This window comes from Syngnathus leptorhynchus, chromosome 8 (genome assembly GCF_054491065.1).
Source record: "Syngnathus leptorhynchus isolate UIUO chromosome 8, UIUO_Slep, whole genome shotgun sequence".
Taxonomy (NCBI): domain Eukaryota; kingdom Metazoa; phylum Chordata; class Actinopteri; order Syngnathiformes; family Syngnathidae; genus Syngnathus; species Syngnathus leptorhynchus.
This window is the reverse complement of record NC_141202.1, coordinates 1,904,956-1,929,197: the sequence shown is the minus strand read 5'-3', so window position 1 is coordinate 1,929,197 and position 24,242 is coordinate 1,904,956. Positions and strand designations below refer to the sequence as shown.

The window sequence follows — 24,242 nt, the reverse complement described above, 5'->3', positions numbered from 1 at the left end:
CAGATTCGATTATTCCCCAGGACAGTTTTCGGTCTGAAACTTTGCACGAACCCGATCACCCCACCTCGCATTAGTATTAAATTACAGCGTCTTATTCGCAGGTGTCGTAGGCTGTGCTGCGTCTCGTCACAGATAAAGCAAAACATGTCGTGGAGCAGGTTTGTTTGTACGTGTGAAGCAATGTGGAAGTTTCTATGAAATTACAATCTGGATCAGATACTAAGTGTGAGGTCTTGTGTTTGTTTGCGGTTGATGTTGAGGAGGAAAAAAAAAAAAGGGGGTCAAGTCATGTTGGCAGCAAACTAATCGCGGCACATCTTCGTTGTGGTTTCTCTGGACGCCAAAGACGAACATGTGTGCCACTTCCTGAGAAGCGGCGCACACAAGAGAACCCGATGATTAAAAAAATAATAATAAATGGCTGTTAACCCTCAATTTTATTGGATTTTATAACCCTTGCAGTTTGTTTGAAGCTATTTTGTGATTTTGTGCTCTAATCTTAAACCAATGTCATTTGTTGTCATTGATCTAAAATATTCATTTGTTAATTTGTTAAACAACCATAAAAATTGATGCAAAAAAAAAATCTTTTTTGAGCCAGTGGAGTGAGCTTCCGATTCTCTAATTTAAATGTAATTCTTTCCCATGGTCACCAGAGGGTATCTCCAATTTCTCGGAACTAAAACTGCGTTGTTCATTCACGCCGTTCAAGGAGGAATTCGCCGTTTTCCCCCTAAAGTCATTCTGACTTGATAGCAGTATATGATCATATATGAAAAACGGTCCGATCTCCACCCCGATCTCGGTGCCTCTGTTTTCTGGGTTTGGTCATGTGACCTGAGCCTTTAAGTACTTTGATGTCATTTGCAGTTGACAGCAAGTGACAAAATGGCCGCCCCCTTGAGAGGGATAAAAACAACTGCAATATTAATCAGGAGGCCAAGGAAATATTAATTACCTCAAGTTGGATCAGACAAAAATCAGCATCTTGGGAAGATCTCATTAAATTTAAAACAACATGAATGGTTTAAAAAAAAATAGAGGTGGGCGGGGCGAGTAAATGGCTAGCATAGCGCACAGAGCGCTGAAGCAAAACGAGTCGCACTCGGTCGGAATGATAGGAATCAAGACTGTGATGAGCAGAAATGTGTCTTGCATGCTTGTCGTTCTTCTTTGCCTCTTACAGTAAAGATCGTTCAGAAAACATCGCGGGGGGGGGGGAACATCCCACTTCTTAATGTGGTTGTCGTTTCGTTTTTCACTTTGAAGCCCTGGCAGTACACCCAAATGTTCACTTTCAAAACCGTTTACCGTACTCCGCAAAGTTTTTTTTCATCTCTTCAACAGGGGTTATTTCGTATTTTGAGTATTTCAGAAATGATTGTGCGGTGATTGAGTTTCACAAGCGGCTGCTGACGCCCACCATCTTCGTCTCCGGCTGGGAGGCTTGTGTGAGACATTTATTTCTTTATTTTTGACCCTGCGGGGCCAATTACTCGCAAGGTGGTGTCTTTTTTTTCCTTTGTTTATCGGTGATGAAATAATGCTTCCGTTCAAATTGCTTCAATCGTCAAGTTTTATTCCCATTGCCGCAGCGGGAGGGGGCTCCTTGGGGGATTGAAACACCGTTGCTGTTCCTATTATTTTGACACTTTTCTCGCTGTGTGTTAAACTGCTGCAATGACAATGATACACATTTTTGACGTTTATTTTAAGATTTTTTTTTTTTTAAGACTTTTTTTGGTGGGGTTTCTCATAATTGCTATGCCTACCAAATCTCACAACGTTAAGTGAAACCGGCTCTAAAAAAAAATTGTAGGATGAGTTTATTTTGAAAGGACACCTGGAAATGATTGTGAAGCAGCCGCTTTAAGCCATAATGACAACGTAGAGGACATTGCTGCTTGAGACTTTTTTTGTGGGTCAACTTGTGCTAGACATGCCCACCAAACTTCACGTGGCTAAGCAAAAACTGGCCCTTGGGGCTGAATTTTCACCTAGGGGGTACTCCAAAGTCAATTTTGGGGACGTGGGTGCTTGAATCATTGTCTCAGTGCAGCATTCCATGAGGCTTATTAAACACACACACACACACACACACACACACACACACACACACACACACACACACACACACACACACACACACACACACACAGTTTATAGGCCCCAGTTTGGGTGAGAAGGATATGTGGGATAAAGCCATTAATTGCAGTCTACCGTCTCAATGATGATGATGATGGCAGATCTGCGTGGCAAAGAGTCCAATTATACCTGCGGTAGGTAGGCATAAGACTAAATACCTGTTTAGATGCCTTTTACGAGACTGTCGCCAGTAAATAAGAGGGCAGTCTGCCACACGCACTTTTGGGGATTCCACCTCCAAATTTTACGATTAGTATTATGTGATTCATACAGGGTTTATTGCTTTTTTTTTATTTTTTAAATGCTGCGTGTTGTAGCGAGTTTGAATGCTGCATTCCTTGAAAAGTTAGATGAGCTTCCTCCTGGGTGAGCACTTGGTGTGCAAGGTTTATGGGTCATGTGACCTGCAATACGATTCATCGTAAAACAAAACCGTATCATCGCCATAAAGTTCGCTTTCTATATGATTAACTGTGTTTACCCTTTTGCAGGATACACATTGTTTGACTTTGCTCATTGTTCATGGGTCAGTCTGACCCGCTTTATAGTGAGTCAGAAAAAAGAACAAAAAAAACAATGACAATTTTTTTTGTTCAATTATTTTTACAAAAAGAAAAAAAAAAAGTTAAGCGGAATAAGTTCAACCGCATCTTTTTCTTAGATATTCAAACGGTCAAATTGACCCGCAACACGACAATTGTCTTATTTGCTTCAAGTGTTTGTTCTATATGTTCCAATTGTGTTTTCCATACGGTTGCTCCTTATTGCCCAGCTTAGCTTATTGTTTGTGGGTCCTCAAAAGGTTGTTACGGGGTCCATCATGTCGGTTTTGTCACGCTTTTGGCGCGGCATGACAAGCCTGGGATATGCGCGCTCTTCCTCTTTGCTTCTGCTACAGCGTGGCAAATACAATTTAATACAAGTTTGAAGTCACGATTCAAATCACATTAGCTCAGGGCTTATTTTCTTCACTTCATTGTCCTTCATTTCGATGCTTGTCTTTATCCCATCTGTGGAGGTTTTTGGGAATCCTTTGCCCGTCGTCGTCGTCGTTGTTGTTTTTTTTTTTTATTATTACGGAGGAGGTGGGAGCGTTTGCGGGAAAGCGCATCCGTCTGAGATCAGGTTGTTAATACCCACCCACGTACGGCAAAACACACACTGCATCCTTATCGAGCGTTTTGTTTCTCGCCGGATGAGTGACGCCTCCTTTGACGAGGGATTAAAGCGGCAAAGAAAAAGATGACGATAAAAAGGCGACCAGTCTTTAAGTCGACACCCGCGTTCTTTTTATTTATTCTCTTATTTTTTTCCCCCCATTCTGTCGCCGCCTCGCTTTTTTGATTCAAAGTGATGCTATGACATCAAAAGAAGACTCTCGCTCTCAAATCGGCGCGGACAAATTTTAGGCCTGGCTAGTCGAGACTTTTCGTACGCGAGTTCATCACAGCATGCCGTGTCGGATGTTTTGGCGTAAACACAAAGGTTTTGGGTGGGTGTCTTGGAATGACTCGCCACACGATATTATCTGGCAATATTTTGCCAACAATAACGACATCCATCTGTGGAATGAAGAAACGTCCGTTCGGGATCTTCTGAGTTGGGTCACGGAAGCTTAAACACGGAATCTTGGGGGATTCCCATGCAATGAAGAGACTTTCTTTCCAGCATGTCCAGGGTCATCCTCGGGGCCTCCTCCTGGTGGGACCTGCCCCAAACTCCACACCAGAGAGCCATCTGGCCCCATACCATCTCAAAATTCATTTGGTCTTGCATCGAATTAATTAAGTACAAATAAATTCATAAAATAAATAACTGACCAAATAAAAAAATAAAAAATATATAAAATAAATAACTGACAAATTAAATAAATAAATGAGCAGCCCGATAAATAAATAACCAAATAAATAAATAAATTAATTAATAAAATTAATAACTGACCAAATTAAATAGGGTCGTAGCGTGAGAAATAATGTTTGGTGCAGTGTGATACCAATAGTGGGTGGTTTGTAGGATGTGGTCAAATAGTTCACACGTTGACACCAGAGTGGCTCTCTCCCTCGCTCGGCGTCTATTTCTGTCTGCCTCACGCGATTAGAAAACAATTAAGCACTTAGGAGACGACTCTGTGTTCATTACACCTCTTCTTCTGCTTCTTCTTCATCTTCTCTCTCTCGCCTCCCACACTGCCGGGCGGACACGCGAGGAACGTAAGAAATCACCTTCTTTCACCGCTAATTGAAAGCCACACTCGCCACGCGGTGGAAAGAGGGGGAAAAAAATTTGTTGTGGAGCGGGTCGTTACGGAATATTTGCACAACTTATTTGGCGCTTAACATAGACGAGACGATTTACGAGCCGTGCTCTTGACATGAGGTTATTCATAAAACCTGCAAGGCATCCACGACACGGCAAAGTCGGTTTGCAGAGGGAGTGACATTGTCAAATTGACAGTAGCGGTTATGAAATGATGACAGTCGTCGTGTCTCGCGTCACCCACGGGCCCCACCCACACCTGTTAGTTCCCAGAATTTTGTTTTCATTCACATACCCACTGGTTAAGTACACCCGCCCGATGTTCTAAATGTCAGCCTTCAATAATATTGCATGTTTAACAGCCCCGCCCCCAGGTATTATGTTAATTATTGTGGTTATGGACTTGTGTGACAATTTCCAATTGGTTGCTTTTTTTGGGGCGCGGTAGTTCCTCAAAAATCATATTAGAGGTACAAGATTGGGCCAGAGAGGCATGATTTCGCCCCCCCCCCCCATCCCCTAGATTGTTTTGCTATTGTATGGCTATCAAGTGTATACTGACATTTTTAACAAATATAAAATAATCTGACTTGTTTGAAAATGACCGACTCGCCTTCACTTCTCTAAAAAGTTTCCAACTTTAAAAATCCGCTACCTAACTGACAGTTTCTAAAATTGTGGCTCTTTTAGAAAGTAAATATCAGTATTTTTCAATGTGACACAAAAAAATATATATATTAAACAACAAATTAACGACATTCTTTTTGGCGACCTTGACAGTGTCCCTAATAATGTGCCCGGTGGTCACAAACAACACAATGGCATCAATGCAACAGATTAATTTACTAAAGCAGCACGTTTTTTTTTTTTGTGGGGGGGTAGGATTATTACACCCTTTATTATTATTACACGCCGAGACGTCGCTAAAGACCCCCGTTACCTCCCCGTCGCCCACCACTCAGACTAATTTGTATTAGTAATCGCAAATAATGCTATTAATGCCCATTAGCAGCGAGGCGAGGGGCGAGCATGAAGACATTACAACACCTACGTGCACTCAGCCTCTAAATAAAGACGCTAGCGCCGCGCCGAGCCAACTCTTCTGCATTTCCATAATCATTCCCGTCTCTTCTCCCATTAGTGTCTGTTTTTTTTTTTTTCCCCTCAACGCCCCCCCACCTCTCGTCCTCCTAAATAGACGGAATATTCTTGTCCCGCGGTTTAAAGAGCGCAGGCCCAGGTGTAGCAAACGTGTAATGACGGCTGACATTTAAACGCCTCCGTTGGCGAACGAGGCCGCTTTTGAGCTTCGTGTTTTCCTTACAAACATAGCCAAGCGCTATCAAATCAAGCCTGCACTACTGTGTGTGTGCGTGCGTGTGTAGCCGGGCCATAATGCCGCAAACTCGACTTGAGCCCAGCTAAATCTGCATTCAGCTCACAATTAATTAGTTTGATTCAGGATGTCATTTTCACATTGCCAAAATTCACATGTAATCCGTATTTTCCGTGACAATATTCCCAAATTTCTCCATCTTAACTCATTCAAGCCAACTTGAAGTCTCCAACATGCACACACCAAAACGCGAGATGTTAATTGATAATCAGCAGTGTTGCTTCGCCGGTGCGTTCAGTGCAAGTCTGCGCTCCTTCAGGACGTCGGATTTTTTTTTGTTTTGTTTTCCTGGCTGCAGCCATGTAGCTGCCAAGATGGCTGGCTGGCTGGCAGCGCCGCCACCTGTTGGCCGTGCCAAGGCCTGGCAGGGGTTATCGGCGCTCTCTGATGGGCGCCTGACAATCGGCGTGGAAATGACTGCGGCTGCTTGCGTCACACCGTGGAGAGAAAAAAGGAGCAAATTTTCCTCACCACGGCTGACAAAAGTAAAGCATGTCGGCACACACCTTGTGTTTTGTTTTGTTTTTTCTTTGTGGTGCACAGCGAGTATAAATGTGTGTATGTAAATTGGTCATGTATCGGGATTACGCTACAAAAATACGACAATTGTAGCTGTGGGGGGGTTTTGGAAAATCAGCCCCCGGGATCAAGCTTCACCGAGTGACATGAAATTCCGTAAGCATGTCGATCACACATTGCAATGACAGACGCACAAAAAAGAAGTTTGCAAATAGAATTCCTTGGCTCGATTCAAGTAGACATCTAATCGTTGATCCATAAGTCAAAGTTGCAGAGGCTCTCAGTGGACAAATTCTACAAACCAGAAATGAAATCACCAAAAACCTTTCAGTTAATTAGTTAAAGCTGGACAGGCTTTTTTTTTTTTTAAATTCTATAGACAATCCTCAAAATCATACGCTCATCAAATGACAGAACTTTCTCTCGACTGCAGAACCACCTCACTTCTCTTTGACTTCCTGTTAGAATGGTTTCTAATAATTTTTTTTAAAAAAAGCCCCAAAACTTCAGCAGTCGTGAGACCTTTTGACAACGTTTCCCACCGACAAGTCTTCGTTTCCGTTCTCGCATCTTGCGGCCAATTCAGGAGGACCAGACAAACTTTTGACCTCATACAGTTGCGTGCAACAACAATGAGGGGGTTGAGCGCAACGCAACACCTCTTCTTCATCTAAGTCACGTGACTTAACGTGAAAGCGTCTGTGGTCGGCGTGTTTATCAAACAGCGACTTTGCAGAGACGAGGCGATTACCGCGTTCATCGTTGTGGACTGAAAATATTGCTTTGCCACCTCTACTTTTGTTAGTTAGTTAGTTAGTTAGCAAACGTGCTTTCTTGTTTGTCGGTTTCCTGTTCTTCTGTCTTCGCCACCTTTAATTATCGAATCAAATAATTGCGGTGGATCTCGTAAAGTCAAACACAGCCACAAATTGCACCATGATTGTTTTGGAAAGTAAGATTGCCAAGTATGAACTGTTGTCCTTCCTGCAAGAACAATAACTTATTTTTGTGTGTATGTGCCACATCTGAAAAGCAGGTACAAACTTTCTCATAAAGTTAAGCTAGCATAGCGCAGGTAAAATGCGAACGTTGACATGTTTTGGTGCTTCAATAGAAGTCATATGTTACAGTGGATCCTCAAAAACCCCAAAACTCGTGGCAGGACTCAAACCGTCATTTTCCATTCCGGTCCAGTTCGACCACGCCACTTATATCGCGGGCCTAAAATGTTAATGACTGTTTTAGAATGCCGATATCTTAGGCCTAATGAATCATTTCTCTTTCCACTAATTCTTCCATCTTCCTAATCCTCATTAGGGTAAACCCACTCCATACAGAACCCCCCCCCCCATGTGCTAACCACTAGCGCAACGTGGCACACCGTTCACTCCTATGGGAATAAAAGATTTGGAAATGCTAACACATGGGACACAAGCTCAAGAGTTGAGTTGAATCAAATCTCAGTTGGATTTATTGACATGTCAAAGAGACATCAGCTGTCAGTATATAAAATAGACTTGCTTCATTCATTACAATGTCAGCTTGCGAGTATTTGCACAATCTGTGCACACTCTCTCCATGCGTGTTGACAGTTGGCACTTTTGTGGAGCTTGTCAAATATTTCGGGCCGGTTAAATGGCGTCACGTCAAGGCACGCTGACCTGCTACACAGGTTTTCTCGATAGTTACACGGCGGAACTCGGAATGTGAGAATGTCTTGATTGTCGAGTCGGTGTCTGTTGACAAGCTAAGCAGCTTTGTTGTGTACTGACGACTGTGAAGAAAAAGGAGTGCAAGAAAAGTTTTTGAACGTCATTGTGATGTTGTTGCATGTTTTGTGGCTGTATTGCACAACTACAACAGAGAATGGAAAAAGTTTCACTGCACGCTTTGTAAAAATCATTTGTACTCGCCATAGTTCGACTGTATTCGAGTATATTTATTAGTGATTCTAATCCTAACAGAAAAAGTAAATAGTATTTGGAAATGAAAAAAACAACAACTAGACAACCCCCACACGTTTTCCGTCTTGATGTTCAATAAATACAAACAAAAAGTGGCCGTGAAAATATGAATGATGGATTTGACTGATTTATAGTTGCCACTCATAAATGCAGGGGGGGGGGCGGGGCTTCTCACTCCAATCAAGATGATTAGAAATTCCTCCGCGCACTTTTTCCACTTTAGGGACTTTTACGGCCGGTGTGCAGGTGGAATCATCCGCTCCTCTCGAGGGACTAGTTTACCGTCAGTTTACCCCCATCACCCCGGAAATGTTGCAGCCCCTTCGGTCGCGCCATGTGCCTGCCGAGGGGAGAGGGAGCAGCGGGGAGAGAAGCAGAACGAGAGAGAGAGCGAGGGAGGGAGGGAGAGAGAGAGAGAGAGAGAGAGGAGGAGGAGGGCGATGAGTCAATACAACTAATAATTTAATGGGGACACGCAGGGAGAGCCGGAGCGAGAGAGGGGGAGAGACCGAAAGGCGGATAGCCGAGGCACAGGAGCTCCGAGCCCGAGTAGCGAGACACCTTCCTCCGCCTCTTCTTCCACCTCCGGACGGGCATTGGCGGCGATATAGCAGCGCGACCAGCCCCCTCGGACGAGCACCCGGCTGGGGAGCGTCGTTTATCCGCGACGTCGGGAAAAGTGAACGGCACTTTTTGACCTCCCCTCGTCTTTTCTCTCCCGTTGTTTTGAATGTGGCGAAGCCGCTCCGTATCGCGTTCCGGCTCGGCGTTACCAACAGCTGAGGGGGACGCTGGTTCGTTCTTGCCTTCTCGTTAGCTAGTTCCAAAGCACCCCCGGCTTTGAAGCGCGGTGTCGCCGGTGCCTGTGTTGGGTTGTGGTGGCTGCGGTGGCTACCATGTTCCGTTCCGCCGTACGCTGTCCGCTTCCCGGCGGCGGCTAACGGGCAGGCTGGCAGCCGCTCTCCCCCCCACCCCCCAATCCTCCCACGGCCATGTTTGTATTTTTGGGCGAAGTAGTGGCAAACCGCTCACTTTGCAGCCGCTTGTTGTTGTTTTTCTTCGGGTTTGTTTGTCCGCATCCATGTCGCCGGACGGTGTAAGCTAACGTAGCGCAGAGTCTCACCCAGCCAGCCCCAACACCGGTTGGTGGTCCCGCCTCTTGCCCGCCGGAGCCTCCGAGAAGCCGACTTGACTTCCACGCCCTCCCTCGCCTTCACTGACACTTTACCTGCCCACAGGAAGTTTATTTTTTATTCATTTTTTAAAACTTCTCAGTCTACCCTGGCCAAACTTGAAGATAAGAGGAATCCAAGTGGTTGGCAAGCTGCTTCTTTCCAGGTTGGTTCCCATCATTTCCAACTCCTTTATTTCAACTTCTTCTCACGTTTAAATCATATTTTTGTCATTTAAAAAAGTCCCGAGCTGATTTGAATTGACTATGTTCCTGAAAGTCAAGAGTAGAATGCAAAATGATGTCGCACAAATTCCTAACTTTTCACGGATGCAAAGGAGATGCATGAGGAATATAAGAATGATTATTGATGCGGATTTGACTTTGATCCCGTGGTGTGGATTCCTTCTCTATGCCCCTCCAGCCCCCACCCTCATCCCTCACTTTTCTGCCCTAATTGCAGGGAATTACTTGGCTCATTGCGCGTCATGAATGGGGGGAGTTGATGATCTTTGGATGCGGGGGTGGTCGAGTTTGTCCTCTTTGACAGGGCCAGTGAATTAACACGATGCACTGACATGCACCGTGACTCTTACACACTCGTGCAACCCCAGCAAACGACCTAATAGACACTACAATTCGGCCATGGCTGTATTCAGACAGATAGAATTTGTGTGTGGTGTTTTAATCTCTATTGTGTGTGAAAGTGGGTTGATTGTGCACAACTGTCCATACACCCATATGATTTGGCTTTCCTTGATTTTTCTCATATTGTTTATTGTGCCTGTTCCAGAAATGACTTTCTTCGGGTTTGTGATTGTCTAAATGGACCTACAATTGGGGTTTATAGTGTTTTTTTGGAAAAATAAATTTTCCCAGGATCTCCCACCCATTTAAGTTACACAAAAGACAATGAAGTAGTTAAAACTTACTACAACAAGGTTTTGGAGGGGATTTATTAAATCTAATTCATGTATTTTAAAACCTTTTTTGAAAGTTGAAGAACAACAATAAGAAATCATGATAACTTTTAGAAACCACAATGTTAATTTAAATTCACAAGTAATTACTGTGCAAGTGTGGTTAATGTAGTATGCACACACTGTAGGCCTGTTATCAAGATTTTTACAATTGATCATTCTTTTAATTGACCAATTAAATAACTAATAAACTGTCATTGCACTCAAGTGTATGGCAAAAACAAAAAGGGAGGTAAAATGAAACCAATCAATGACCAAAAATAGAATGAAAGCACACACGTCATGCGTCAAATTGACTTAATTGTATATTAGAGCGGACAGGAAAGTCTAAACCTGTTAAGTTGTCACACTGTAAAATTTCTTTGCGTGTTGTTACACAAACCAACGGAAAGCCTTGTCCAAACCTCAGCCAATCCTCAAGCCTGCGTGCTCGGCTGCAGAACCTCATAGCCCGCCGCTGTACGCATCCAAGTGGAATCTCCCTGAAAATTAATGTGTTCTCGCTTATATAAAATAAAATCGACTTGTTTGGCCCACCTCGCGTGGGACTCGCTAGTGGGACGTCCATACATAATACATGTGGTAGAAAGAAGAAAAAATAAAAAGAGTGAACGCGACGGAAAAAGCAATTACGACAGAAGTGCTAACACGGTGGTCTTCAACCTCAAAGTCTTATAAGAGTCCAGTTTTTAACAACTGTTATTAAAATGCTAACAGTTGGTACGCTAACATTGTGCATCCCGCGCACAAAGATTTTAAAATTTTAACTTTGGTCGCACACATTCTCAATCAGATCTCCTACTATTCTAACATGCTAAGAGTTTTTATGCAAACAAGAGTAGAAAAAAGCGCCAACTGAGGCAGATTCAAAAGCAATTTACATTGGAACCAATTCAAAGGTGATCAGCTCACACGCTAACACTTCTTATGCTAACATATATGTAGCAACATCTTTTTTTTGCCACCTGGTAGCCCACCGCCCAAATGTGTTTGAGACCCTGCGCTAACAATTTTCCCATGTCTTCACAGGTGACCGCAGCGAGTCGAGGGTTGCTGAGATGATGATGGACCATCTCAGCGAGACGTGTCTGGGCAAGGAGAACGCCGAGCTGGTCAACAGCATGGCCGAGGCCAAGCCGCCGCCCGCCAAGCTGCCTCGCATGGAGCAGAACGGCAGCCCCCTGGGGAGGGCCAGGCTGGGCAGCACCGGCGCCAAACTGTCCGGACTGCCCTACAAGCCCGCCAATCACCTCCTGAAGACCTACCACAAGCGTGGTACGTTGCTTTTACACACGTTTTAATTCCCTCAAAATTGAAATGCGGTATGCCCGTAGAACACGAACACCAAGTACCTACCACAAACTTCCGACATTGTCTGCGAGTTATTAGTTTATTGTGTTTGTGTTGGAATGATGTCTGCTTCTTAAACAAATGTACAAATTTAAAAGAAGCCCTTGGAGCTACTCCGCTCCGCAAACAAATAAGACGCTTCCGACGACTATTTTGAATTAGCATATGCTTTCCTCTGGTGTGTGTCTTCGGGTTTACATAGCGTTCGCATTTGATTTCATACCGTCCTTTGTTTGCAACTTTTTCACACTCACAGTTTACACAGTCGCAGGGTGCGCCAAGTTTTGAACGATAATCTTAGCACTTCGTGCCATGCTGTTAGCATAGCGAGCTAGCTAACTGCATATTGCGCCAGATAACCGGTCATGCTAAAAGAAGCGCTAAAGTTCTTTTACAGTGGGGCGAAGGAATTGCAAGCCAAGTCATTGAGTGTCGTTTTAGCCTCGCAACCAAAAATCTGGAAATCTGAAACATTGGAAAACAGTTTAACACTAAAAATGGATATGCAGTGACTTAGCGTTACCCAACATTCAAATTGCTTTGTGTAAAAAGACAAAATGTTATTCTTAATTGGTAAAGTGTGTTGGTTTGAGGTTTAACGGCCTGGACAATTTGTAGATTTAATAAAGATTTGGTGCAGTAATAATAATAATAAAAAAAATTAAAAAAGCTGTTGAGTTCAACCCAATCACACTCATTGCCAGTTAAAGTTGAGGATGTTTGCACCCCCCCCATTCCCCTCTGCCTGCCTGCATGCATGCACTCCAAAACTCTTAAACTTTGGTCACAATGCTCCTTTAGTCATCGCAGCATGCACGCACGCCACACACTCACATTTATTGTGTCAGACAATGGCAAACAGAGGAGCACTGTGAGAATCATCCCTGTGTTGTGCTGCCTAGCTGCTGCTGTGTCATCGCTCCTCCGACTTTTTTGTTTACCCGCCCGCAACGTTCCCGTCCTCCAAGAGCCACGTTGCCATTATGACATCATCCCCCATTGCGCCAAAGTTGTCCTAAAATGTTTATTTATTTTTTCCTAAATGAAGGCACTTCATTTTCTTTTTTACTTGTATTTTCATATAAATCAGGTAAAGAATACTCAAACTCCACTGACCTTTATTTGCTTACCCGCCTGCACTTTCCCTATCCTCCAAGAGCCATTTTGTGATTATGACATGGTTTTTCTTGAAGCCCGCCAAAGCTGTCCAAAAAAGAGGCAGGGCCCTTTTTTTTTTCTTTTTAATAGTTGCGATGTTTTGTTTTTTGAAATGAGTTTGGAAAACCCGCAGGTTCCGAGTCTTAATTGCACTTGGCGTGAGTACAGTGGCTTTGTTTTGCCGGGAAGGCGTCCTCAGATGGGCCGTTCTTTCCTCGCCGTCGCTCCTTTTAAATCTGCGACTGTGGCGCTCCAGCTGAGAGAGCCTAATTCCTCACCTTCATCATTCTGAGTGGAAGGAGCGAGGAGGGCCCAGCGGCCGTGCCGCGCCGCCGCCAAACCTTCGTGAGAGGGCCCATGTTTCAAGCGTTGGACCGCCAAAGGGTCAATTATTGTTTAATATTCCAGACCTATCGGTGAAAATTTACAACATACCGTCGAAATTGTTTTTGGAGAAACTGCGACTCCTTCTGATGGGTTTATTTGTATTATTTTCTCATTCATGATTTAAAATCTGTTTTTGTTTGAGAGTTGTTAGCTGTGAAGGCGTCCTGGGATGTGCCGTTTTTTTTTTTTTTTCTCCCCCCTTTTTAAATCTGCGAGTGCGGCGCTCCAACTGAGAGAGGATTATTTCTCACCTCCATCATCCGCGGTGGAAGGGCCTCGCCGAAGCCTTGGCGAGAGGGCCCACAGCGGGCATTGTGTCCGAGCGCCGGAACAATATTTACCGCCGCCCGTCTGCGGGCTACCCGGGAAACAAAGCCGGTATTGATCCTCCCCCGCCCGCCCCTCTCAAATGAACCTACACAGCAGTCTTTATTGTTAGATCTTTATCTATTAAAATGGAGGCAGGAGGAAAAGCAGCCCTTTCAGCACATTCCCGGGCATCTGTGGGCCGATTGATTGTTTTGCCAGGGCTCTGCGCGCATCTTCTGGAATGCCAGGGATTGGGAAATATTAGGACGTCTAATGGGCAGAGGACAATGGTGTGAGAACATGACCGAGCTCTCGTGGACTTAACATTTTATCGCAGTGTGCTTCAAAATACTTTTCTGATTTAGGGAATTTTTAACATTATTTTGCAGCTGTAGTGATATTTAGACAGGTTTTGAACTTTTAACCGCGTTTGGAAATGAATCCAAAGGTATTTTGACAAGAGGCGAGTATTGTGCCCATTGAAGATTCTCGTAAAAAAACTTTGCCCTTCCCCAGATTTTTAAATGTGGCCCTCCAAGAACTAACCAACATACATACAAAATTATTCCCAGTTGTGTTTGCTTTTTAAGTGGTACTAGAACCATTGGGGGGGAAAAAAAAAAAAAGATAATTTATGCTCATAGGACATATCAAAGTCTGGAGGAATAAAATATTACCAAATGTAGCAACATCTTTTCTTTGCTGTTGTTCCAAAACTTTTGTCAAAGTACTCTTCCTCCATTTCACAAAGACGGCAAAAAAAAAAAAGACTAAAACCGCATCTTAAAATGAGCTTCAGCATGGGTTACTATGCAGCTTCTTTCCCTGCCAAAGTCTTTCATTTCTCACTTTGGCGTCGACACAAATACACGACGGGGTCAAGATAGAAATTGTCCCATAAAAGACGAAAATTTCTTTTTTATGATCTTCACATGGCCTTTGTGCATAGACAGCAATCACTCAAAAGTTTGCAATGTGTGTGTGTGTCTGGCAGGCAACATGCTGCCCGTCTTCTGCGTGGTGGAGCACTACGAGAACCCGTTGGATTTTGACAGCAAGGAGGAGCACGCCGAGTTCGTGCTGGTCCGCAAGGACATGCTCTTCAACCAGCTCATCGAGATGGCGCTGCTCTCGCTAGGCTACTCGCACAGCTCTGCCGCCCAGGCCAAAGGTAAGCGACGTGGTGCACTTCCTTATGCGCCCCTACTCCTCCAAAATAACATCTAGAAAAATCTTCCATCTTCCACCAGGTATGATTCAGGTGGGCAAGTGGAACCCCATCCCCCTGTCATACGTGACGGACGCGCCTGACGCCACGGTGGCCGACATGCTGCAGGATGTCTACCACGTGGTCACGCTCAAGATCCAGCTGCACAGGTTAGGGGCGCTCACGTGCACACACACACACACACACACACACACACACACACACACAGCAAATTGCTGCGGTAGCTGGAAAAACCCGGAGGGGAGACGCAAGTGAGCGGGAGGAGGATGGCTATCCATGCATTCAAGGCCAGCATGCTGGAAATAAACACAACCTTCTGTGTTCCTGCTGCTGAGCGAGCCTTTGTTGATGAGCATGGGAGACAGAAGGAGGTAGAGAAGTGACAGAAAAAAATGGAAGAGCAGATCTCTAGAGACCTGCCTCCACAACGCTACGCTGGCTTAGCATGCAGCTGGCACCGGTTCAACAGCGGTCGGTGCCACTTGGATGATTGTGGGTGCCCGTCTGTGTGTCGCATACCTGCATTGAATGTGTACCGCTGGACGACGACACAAGACGAGCTCGTTCTCAAATTTAGATGAACATGTACGTTCTAATTTAAAGCCTCTTCCTGTCATGTAAAAAAAAAAAAAAAAAGAAATAAGGGCAGCACAAAAAGAGCTTTGATAATATTAAAAAAAATGACGATTTTTATTTATTTTGACAACGTAAATGGAGGGTTTTGAGTGAACAGACGTTTAAAAAAAATAATAATTCCCCTTTCATGTGATTCAGAGATATTCTTTGGTGTCGTGGTCATATCTGTCTGACAAATTCCAACGCAATCCTTAAATGAATTTACTGACTCATACAGAGACCTTTTTATGGTCCTAATTCGCTGTCCATCAAAGCACGTATCTCAAATTATTTTGTATTCCCCCCCCCCCCATGTATTGTGTTACATAGATTATTGCGAATACATTTTCGTCCTAGTCGTCAAACTCTTAAATTTGACACCCTTAGACCCTCGGCTACCCCGATAGGAGTAAAAACGACACCAATTTGGAATCAGCTAACATGCTAATCTACTTTGTGTGTACATTTCCTGCGCCTTGTTGTTATTTTCCCCCATTATCTCGCCCCCCCACCGAACCACATCCCTCGTCCCCCACCTGACTACTGCAGACATGTAGCCAATGTTTTGGCAGAGCGCGGCGAGAAGGTAGAAGTAAGACAAAATAATAGCGGCGGCGGCCACATGCAGCTGATGTATAATTCATGCATCAATCCAGCAGATGTGTTGTATAAAGTAATTAACTAATCAGAACAATCAGGAGAGCAAGAGAGAGAGAGAGAATATGAAAGCAAGGGAGCGAGAGAGAGAGAGAAAGAGGGAGAGAGCGAGCGACTAATCTCCAGATGCATCTGCTTGATGCGCCAAATGAAATCTGTCTGTCTTGGAGGGGCGCTTGCAGCAGGAAAACTGAGAGGATGGAGAGAGGGAGGAGGGAGGGGAAGAAGAGGAGGAGGTGATGGTGCTTCTTCTTTACAGCTCAGTCTGCCACTTCAAACCCACCAATGCTGTATATCCCGTTTGGAATATACTGTACTTGTCATACGCACTCCTGAAAGTATCGCCGGAGTGTTGCAGCCGGCTAACGAAATGCCCTACCATCCAAGATATTGAAATAAAGTCGTAACTTGCTTGTTTCTTAACCGGTTTTCATGAGGTCAACGTTAAAGAGTGTGCTGCCAATATACTGTATGACAGTTAAAAAAAAAACAACAACCTTGGTTTTCTTGTCGTCCACTCAAATGAAACGCGCTGCACTTTGACCCTCCCTAGCTTAGCAAAAGGGGCATGTAGTAACTACCGAATCGTAGAGTCATGTGACATGATTGTATTATTCCGCCGATTTCAAAGATGGCTGTTATTATCCCACATATCAAGGAATTGTCCTCACATTTTAATGAAGATTAAATCATGTCAAACATTGAATTGCTGCCTATAATTTAATTCAAGATAGCATCAGTGCTATCTGCCTGCTCTCCATCTGAATTGTTTCTCATTATTCCTATCGTCTTCTCAAATGCCCTCCCTCCCCACATCTCCTACCCCACTTTTTTCTTTTTCTTTTTTTTGTCTCCACAGTTGTCCTAAGCTGGAGGACCTGCCACCAGAGCAATGGAGCCACTCTACAGTAAGAAACGCCCTCAAGGAGTTACTCAAAGACATGAATCAGAGCTCTCTGGCTAAAGAATGCCCCTTATCACAGGTGCTGAAGCCCAGTCTGCTTATTACTCCCCCTTTAAAACATATTCTAAGAGCAACCACTAGGCCAGCTATGCTGCACAAAAGTACACACACACACACACACACACACACACACTTTGTGTCCTTAACTTACTGTTACATTTTTATCAAATGCCCCGAGTTTGATCTGTTCCCTTAGCTTTCCAATCCAAACCAATGAAAGCACATGTTTGCTTTTTATTCCCTTGCAGAAATGAACAGTCAACAGATTTTTTTTCATTTTATTTTTTTAGGGTTAGTGGTTCACAAACCTTTTGGTTACGGAGAACCGGCTCCATTTGATCAATTGTGTAGTTTCCCAAAAAAATGTTAAAAAGACAATATCAATCTAAATTCATATTTTTTTTCGAGAAAATATTTATAATACCCATCCATCCATGCCCATTCCAATATTTTATGTCATATATTTTTTACATGTTATGTGGACCCCAATTCGAGAAGCTCGTGGTTTACGGCACTCTTCCTGGCATCAGATGGTTTTCTTTCCAATTGATCCATTTCCATTATCTCGACATCACAATATTGTTGTTGGCAAAATCTTGTGAGTTACTCTGCAATAGCCACACACACATACACACAGTGTGTGTGTGTGTGTGTGTGTTGAGTGTGCATATATCCTACTAACAGGCACTCTAGTCACTATATCACGGTGGCAGCTCTGGACTCGATGCAATGAAACGGCCATATTTCTCCGTGAACGTGCGTGTGCATGTGTGTGTGCGCGCGCGGGTATGTCGATGCAAAGATTGTGCAATGCGTGAGTCCAAACTGTATTTCATTGTGCTGCATATTGTCAGTATATGTGCTACCCCATCTCCTTTCAGGCTAGCCTACGGTCACCTGGAGACCCTCTCGTGCACTGTGGGTGTGTGTGTGTGTGGTTGTACGAGTGTGTACGAGTGTGTACGTGTGTTCTTTAGCAATGCGGCGGCGTGTTTGTGTGTTTAGCCGGGCATGAGCAGTGCGCTGATGATGTAAAGAGTCCCTGGGTGGCGTTCAGGCGGAGCCCAGCCCAGTCTGGTAATCACCCTGTTTACGGTCCATATGTGAAGAAGGCTCAGAAGAGAGCGCGCACACATACACAGGCAAACACACACACACACACACACACACACACACACACACACACACACACACACACACACACACACACACACACACACACACTAATTTTAAATTAAATTGAAGAATGCCTGAGTTCTCTAGTGAGTGCAAAAAAAGAAAATCTCTTCAACTCTCCTTTTTATTATTATTGTATAACAATATGTCCATTATTGAGCTTGTAGCTAGAGAGCTGTTTCTGTATGTTTAGGTGCTAATATTTTAGCGTGTGGTTTATAGTTTTCAGAATTTGTGGAAACGACTTTTGAAATTCGGTGCAATTTAGGTCGCCCAGCTGTCTAGTATATTTGGTAGCACAATCTCAAAGATGAATTGACCCTTTGATGGACTCCAGGAAAAGGCCAAATTGACCCTAAAAGACTAAAATGGAAGAGTTGTTTGAGAAGATTCCGATTGAGCTTCGCTAATCAAAACATGCTTTATTTGCATTTTGTTTCAAGTCGTGTAATGCTAGCAAAACGACAGCCAGTCGTCATCGTTTGGATAAACCGAGTGCGGAAAAACGCAAAGTGAAGTTTGTAGTTTGTTTTCTATTATTCAGAGGCAACAGCTTGTGTGTAGCTTAGCAGCGCCGCAACCCGGGGTCATGAAGAAAATCTGCTTTGTTTTCACTTCGCACCTTCGCCGCAATCGATGCGGCCGGCGCACATCGCCGTGCTTTTGCCATCTGTCATCTCGGTAGGGTTCCATTTGACCCGACACGTTTTTTTGGGCTCAACTTCTGTTACCTTGAACCGCGGTGGTAGTTGGAAAGCACGACTCAGGGGGCCACTTTTTATTTCTCGACTATTTATTTATCCGTTTATTTATTTTAAATGGCGCCACAGTGCGCTAGTGGTCTTGAAGTTCTTCTCCCCATCCTTGCGTGCTCCGACTTCCTTCCTTATCCCCCAAACAATGTTCCCATGTAAAAAAAAAAAAAAAAAATCAGTCCTTGGTTATCACCCAGAGACTAATGTCATTGGTGTCATGTCCACGAATTGAATATTCCTGTTTAGCCACGACCGCTACACCGAAGGCTTAAAAGCGTGTTAATCCCGCTCGCTTCATTCAGCCAATCAAGGTTTAGCGACGTGGTTGGTCGCTACCAAGCTTGGCAGCCTCGCTTTGCCCACTTGGACAGGAACTATGGCAACCAACGAGCTCCAACCCCCCCCCAATCTTCAGACACAGGCGGATGCGCCAGCTGCAAAGAGTCATCAAAATGCCATCTTAGTCTAAATGTGTGCGCGCGTTTATGGGGGGGGGGAGGGAGGTTTTGTGGGTCACCCCCGTTGAGGTGGATGGCGTAATTGAGCTGCGATGTTGGCGAGGTGGCAAATGCAGTTTTGCTCCCTGCCCGAATTGGAACGCACGTGCCCGATTTGTGTAGGTGTGCTAATCTACCCGTTTGTGTATGTGTGTGAGACACTGCGCCACACACACTTCCTGTCTCCCTAGATGGGGGAACAGAGTAGATGTTGGGGCCTGATAGTCGCCCAGTGCCACTTCCTGGTCCTGCTGATAAGCTCAGTGAGCCGCAGATGGCTATCTCACACACACACGACACACAGGTGCAGAACCATGTTACCTGTTGACAAGTAATAGAACCTTCCCAATGGTACCGAGACGGCATCACAGGGTTCTGTTATGCGTCGTGTCGTGTTGGTTGTTGCGGTGTGTCGCGCACACGCAATCACGAGGCCGGGCCCCCCGCGAGAGAGCCGGCGTGATATATTGAGGGAGAGGGCTGATTAATGAGCAGCGTTTATTAGAACATCTGTGTCAAAGATGGCGCCGAGGGTAAGCCAGCCTTGGAAAAGCATTGCGGAGAGAGGGGGGGGTAAGAAAGAGCGAAGGGAGCCTCAGCCCAGATACACTGTAAATAAAACATGGATGGCTGGCTGGAGGGGAATTTGGGCAGGCTGAGCCAGGTAGCTAGCGGTGGACGCACCAGCATTCACTACATTAAAAGCCCAGATAAAAAAGGCGAAACTCCAATAGGACCAAACGAAGGCCGTCATGCATAAATGTATGAGGCGTTAAAAGGAATATTTTGCCTTGCTAACCCTCCACTCAGCTCAACTCAGACTGAATGAAGGCTTTTCAGAGCAGCCACAAAAGATGGCTTTGTAATACGCCGCATGTCCGAATGTGCCTCATCCCGCTCGTCTCCATTTTTCAGCTCAGACGACACTAATTGGCCGCCACCCCTCCCCAGGTGTCACTTGGTATCCAACATATGCTACAAACCAGTTACAAATCCAGTAGGACTAACTCGTATTTAGTCAGCGGAAATATGTTAGCGTAACTCAACATGACATTGGGTTACGTTACACCAAACAACTGCGTGCGCTAACGTTAGCTTCCCGACACAACTGTCCCTGTGTCAGAAATGAAATCAGGCCACAACAATCCTCCTTTTTTTTTTTTTTAAGACGCCCCTTCAAAAAGCAGTTGACACAAAATAATTTTCATGAAATGCGTCCCAATTTTCTCTGTCGCTAACACCGGTTAGCCATGACACCGCATTGCTAACAGGGCTTGTTGTAAACACCAAAAAATGACCCGGATTGCCTCTACTCCTCATAGTAAAAATAAACGGGGTGACTAGGAGGTCAGGAGTTGCAGGGATCATCTCCTATTGTTGCTGAAGAGCATCATCAGCGTCTCGCTGGAGCTTACGGCGCTCGCTGGCAACCTCCCCCAACGCATACATTACGGAAAATGATAAAGACAGCATATACCTGTAATTTGAAAACAGATGGTCGGGCTCTTTTGAATATGTATGATGATCAAAAACTTGCCCCCCCCCCCCCCCCTCCTCCTCCTTCCACCCGCACGCCAACCTCGATATTCACCCGGAGGCCAGCGAGGTGTTCAAACATTCATTTTAATAATGAAAAGCCGTCACGGAGGAGAAGAAGAACCTCTTTGCTAATTTCCGAGGAAGAGGAGGAAGGCGCGGGTCCGGCGGCCGACAAGCTCACCGCGACCCGCCAACTCCTTCAAGTCCGAGTCTCCGACAGATTGGTTCGAAGGAAACCAGCTGCTGCCATTATTATTATTAAACGACTACGTACGCCTTGTGAAGGTAAAGATTTCTTGTGCGCTCAACAGATGCACAGCTTCCCCGTGTGATTAAACACAAGGGAAAAAAAAAAAACCTCCAGACAAACTCTTGTGGCATTTGATAAAAAGGCAGAACAGGCAAAGGCCTTTTGTCGTTTCCCTTTGTTGTTCTCAACCCAATCTGCTCGCATGCCTGATGTGTTTCACTTGTGCCGTCATTTCCCGACAACTTCTTCACATCTGTGTTGCATCGGAATGCATTCGGACGTTACTCGATAGCTCGAAATTAATTAATAAGTCTGATAACTGCTTCACATCTGTAAACTGCTTTTTTTTTTTTTCTTCATAATTTCTCGTGGATTTTATTTTTCCTCGGCGCTTGTTTCACCAATATTTGATGAGTCACTTGATTTTAATTCCGCGTCGGGATTCTAATGTAACTGTCTGTCGCTCTCTTGCCCCCACCCCTTCCCCTCTCTCGCTCTCTTTCTCAATCAATCTCTTTCAGAGTATGATTTCCTCCATTGTCAACAGCACTTACTATGCAAATGTGTCAGCGGCAAAGTGTCAAGAATTCGGGCGCTGGTATAAACATTTCAAGAAGACAAAGGATATGATGGGTAAGCAGAACCGGGCGGGGTGGATTTTTACAAAAAAAAAAAAAAATCTGACACACACACTTTTGTCCTTCACACACACACAAGCACTAATACAATACGCTATCTGACTAAGTGCGTCTTTGTCTCGGCTGCTGTCACATGAAGCGGCCGACACGTTTTTATCTTGTTATCTAATAATTTGAGATTACGACGCACTATTTAGCAGTTGAGCTGACTTTGCTTTGATTTGATCCAATCACGCTGAAAACAAATGGAGGGTTAGGGGGGGGGGGGCTTCAACCAAGGCCCATTGGTCATTGTAGGATTAAAATCACTCACATTTCAGTTGCTTAAAATCGATGTGTCTGCTAACTGCCTCACATCTATGTTGTTTTTGTTTCCCCCTAAGTCGCGCAAATTGAATCGTAGCAAACTTAATAAGACATTTTTGCTCGTTTTTTAGCTTATTAATGAAGTTGCTTTTTATTTTTTTGGCATGCCCGCTGTTATTCTGCAATACTTCCCACGGTTGCCTGGCTGACATATTGACTTTTTCGTGTTTTTGTGTGCCCTCTCCCTCCGCAGGCATTCGCCAATCTTCCCAGCTGGAGGGCTACCTGGGCACGTGTGTCCTTCGCGAGAGCCCCCGTGCTAATGCGCTAGGTATATTTTGACCACACACACACACAGTTTGTGTCACCCACGAAAAAAAGTTGAAATTTATGAACATTTTTATTCAAAATATTGGAGCCCCCCCTCTCTTTTTAATTCATTTAAGATTGACAACCGACAATCTTCGAAATTTCCAAACCTGACTGATTTCTCACGCAACCTCAGCCCCTCCTTCACTTCTTCACCCCCGCGGCCCACATCACGTTGCCATTGTGTCTTTAATCCGGGGCCCTTTTGTGGCACCATTCCACAGGAGGACCTCCTCCTCCTCCTTTCGGGGACTGCCTGCTCCTTTTCTCTATTCAATTTGCATGGCAATGCCCCCCAGCGCTAACACGCACACACACATTCACATACAAGTCATACCATCAGAGACCCGGGAATGGCGGGGATTACGGGGAAAAAGAAGACGTGATTATTACCAGGATGATTTTGTTTTGTTGTTGTTGTTCCTCCCACTAACCCCCGTCACCCTCCCCTCCGCCGTCATTTGTTTTTGACAAACGCTCAATAGACTCATCTCGGCCGCTCGCTTTGTGCTCGCTGACAGTCGAGAAACTGGCGCGACGACGGTGCGTATTTTTGGAAAAGGTCCACGCGTGTTGTTTTTTTTTTTTTTTAATCTTCATCATCTGTTTAAAACGTATGTCGGAGCGGCGTTTTCATCAGGATGTGTGAATGCCGAGTGTGGAGGTGTTCCACGTATGAATGCGGCCCCCTCACTCTTGTGAAAAGGCCGCATTCGCGTCCAAAGATAAAAGCGCAAACATTCGCCATCTGCAGATGTTGCCGGTTAAAAACGCCCTTTTAAACAAACTCCCGCCGTTAATTGCCGTCGTGGCCTCGCAACCGGATACGGTTACTTCAAAATCCAAACGTAGCAAAGATGAGCAAAGGCGTCTCCCCAAATTCCATTACCAATCTACCCAGCCATTTATTTCGAGCATTTACTATTTTGAATTTCACGTGCTCATTTCCTGTCCTCTTACCGCCGTCCCTCCAGCCGAGATGGACGGCCTGTCCGACTTGTCTCCGCCCGGCTCCAACCACAACCACAATCACAACCACCTGGGCTTCTCCCAGCAGCAGCAGCAACAGCAGCCCATCCCGGGAAGCACGGCGGAGCAGACCCCCTCGTCCCCCGTGCCCCCGCTGTCCCACGCCCCGCCGCCACCCCCGCAGCACGGCGGGGGTCAAGCGGGCGGGCGGCAGATGCCCCCCGGCCTGCACCACCCGGGCCTGGTGTCCACTCCCATCAGCCCCCAGCTGGTCAACCAGCAGCTGGTGATGGCGCAGATCCTCAACCAGCAGTACGCCGTCAACCGTCTGTTGGCGCAGCAGTCGCTGTCGCAACAGTACCTTAACCACCCGCCCGTCAACCGCAGCTCGCACGCCAAGCCACTGGAGCCCCAGGTGGGATCCAACACCGAGGTGTCCTCCGAGATCTACCAGTGGGTCCGAGACGAGCTCAAGCGGGCGGGCATATCGCAGGCCGTCTTTGCCCGAGTGGCCTTCAACAGAACTCAGGTGAGTCCAACGCGTGTTTGAATTTCCATTACGATTCCTCAAGCCTTCAATGTGCCCCCCAAAAAAACCAGGACTTGATAAAAATCTTTTGGTCGGGCTTCTATTCCGTCTCCCA

The 24,242-nt window shown here is 45.2% G+C and overlaps 1 protein-coding gene across 6 annotated transcripts in view; it reads left to right on the top strand.

The window, feature by feature from the left end:
- The window catches only part of satb1b (SATB homeobox 1b), a 55,044-nt gene that overhangs the window by 14,917 nt on the left and 15,885 nt on the right, over positions 1–24,242 (top strand). For 3 of the 6 annotated variants that reach the window (XM_085918970.1, XM_085918969.1, XM_085918974.1), the window contains 7 exons: positions 11,461–11,706; positions 14,630–14,806; positions 14,886–15,012; positions 16,995–17,118; positions 21,838–21,949; positions 22,514–22,591; positions 23,604–24,127. In XM_085918970.1, coding sequence (XP_085775096.1) covers positions 11,461–11,706; positions 14,630–14,806; positions 14,886–15,012; positions 16,995–17,118; positions 21,838–21,949; positions 22,514–22,591; positions 23,604–24,127 — 1,388 coding nt within the window. Of the gene's footprint in view, positions 1–8,454; positions 9,619–11,460; positions 11,707–14,629; positions 14,807–14,885; positions 15,013–16,994; positions 17,119–21,837; positions 21,950–22,513; positions 22,592–23,603; positions 24,128–24,242 lie in introns of those variants that run through there. The other 3 variants (XM_085918971.1, XM_085918973.1, XM_085918972.1) reach the window with 3 other exon arrangements.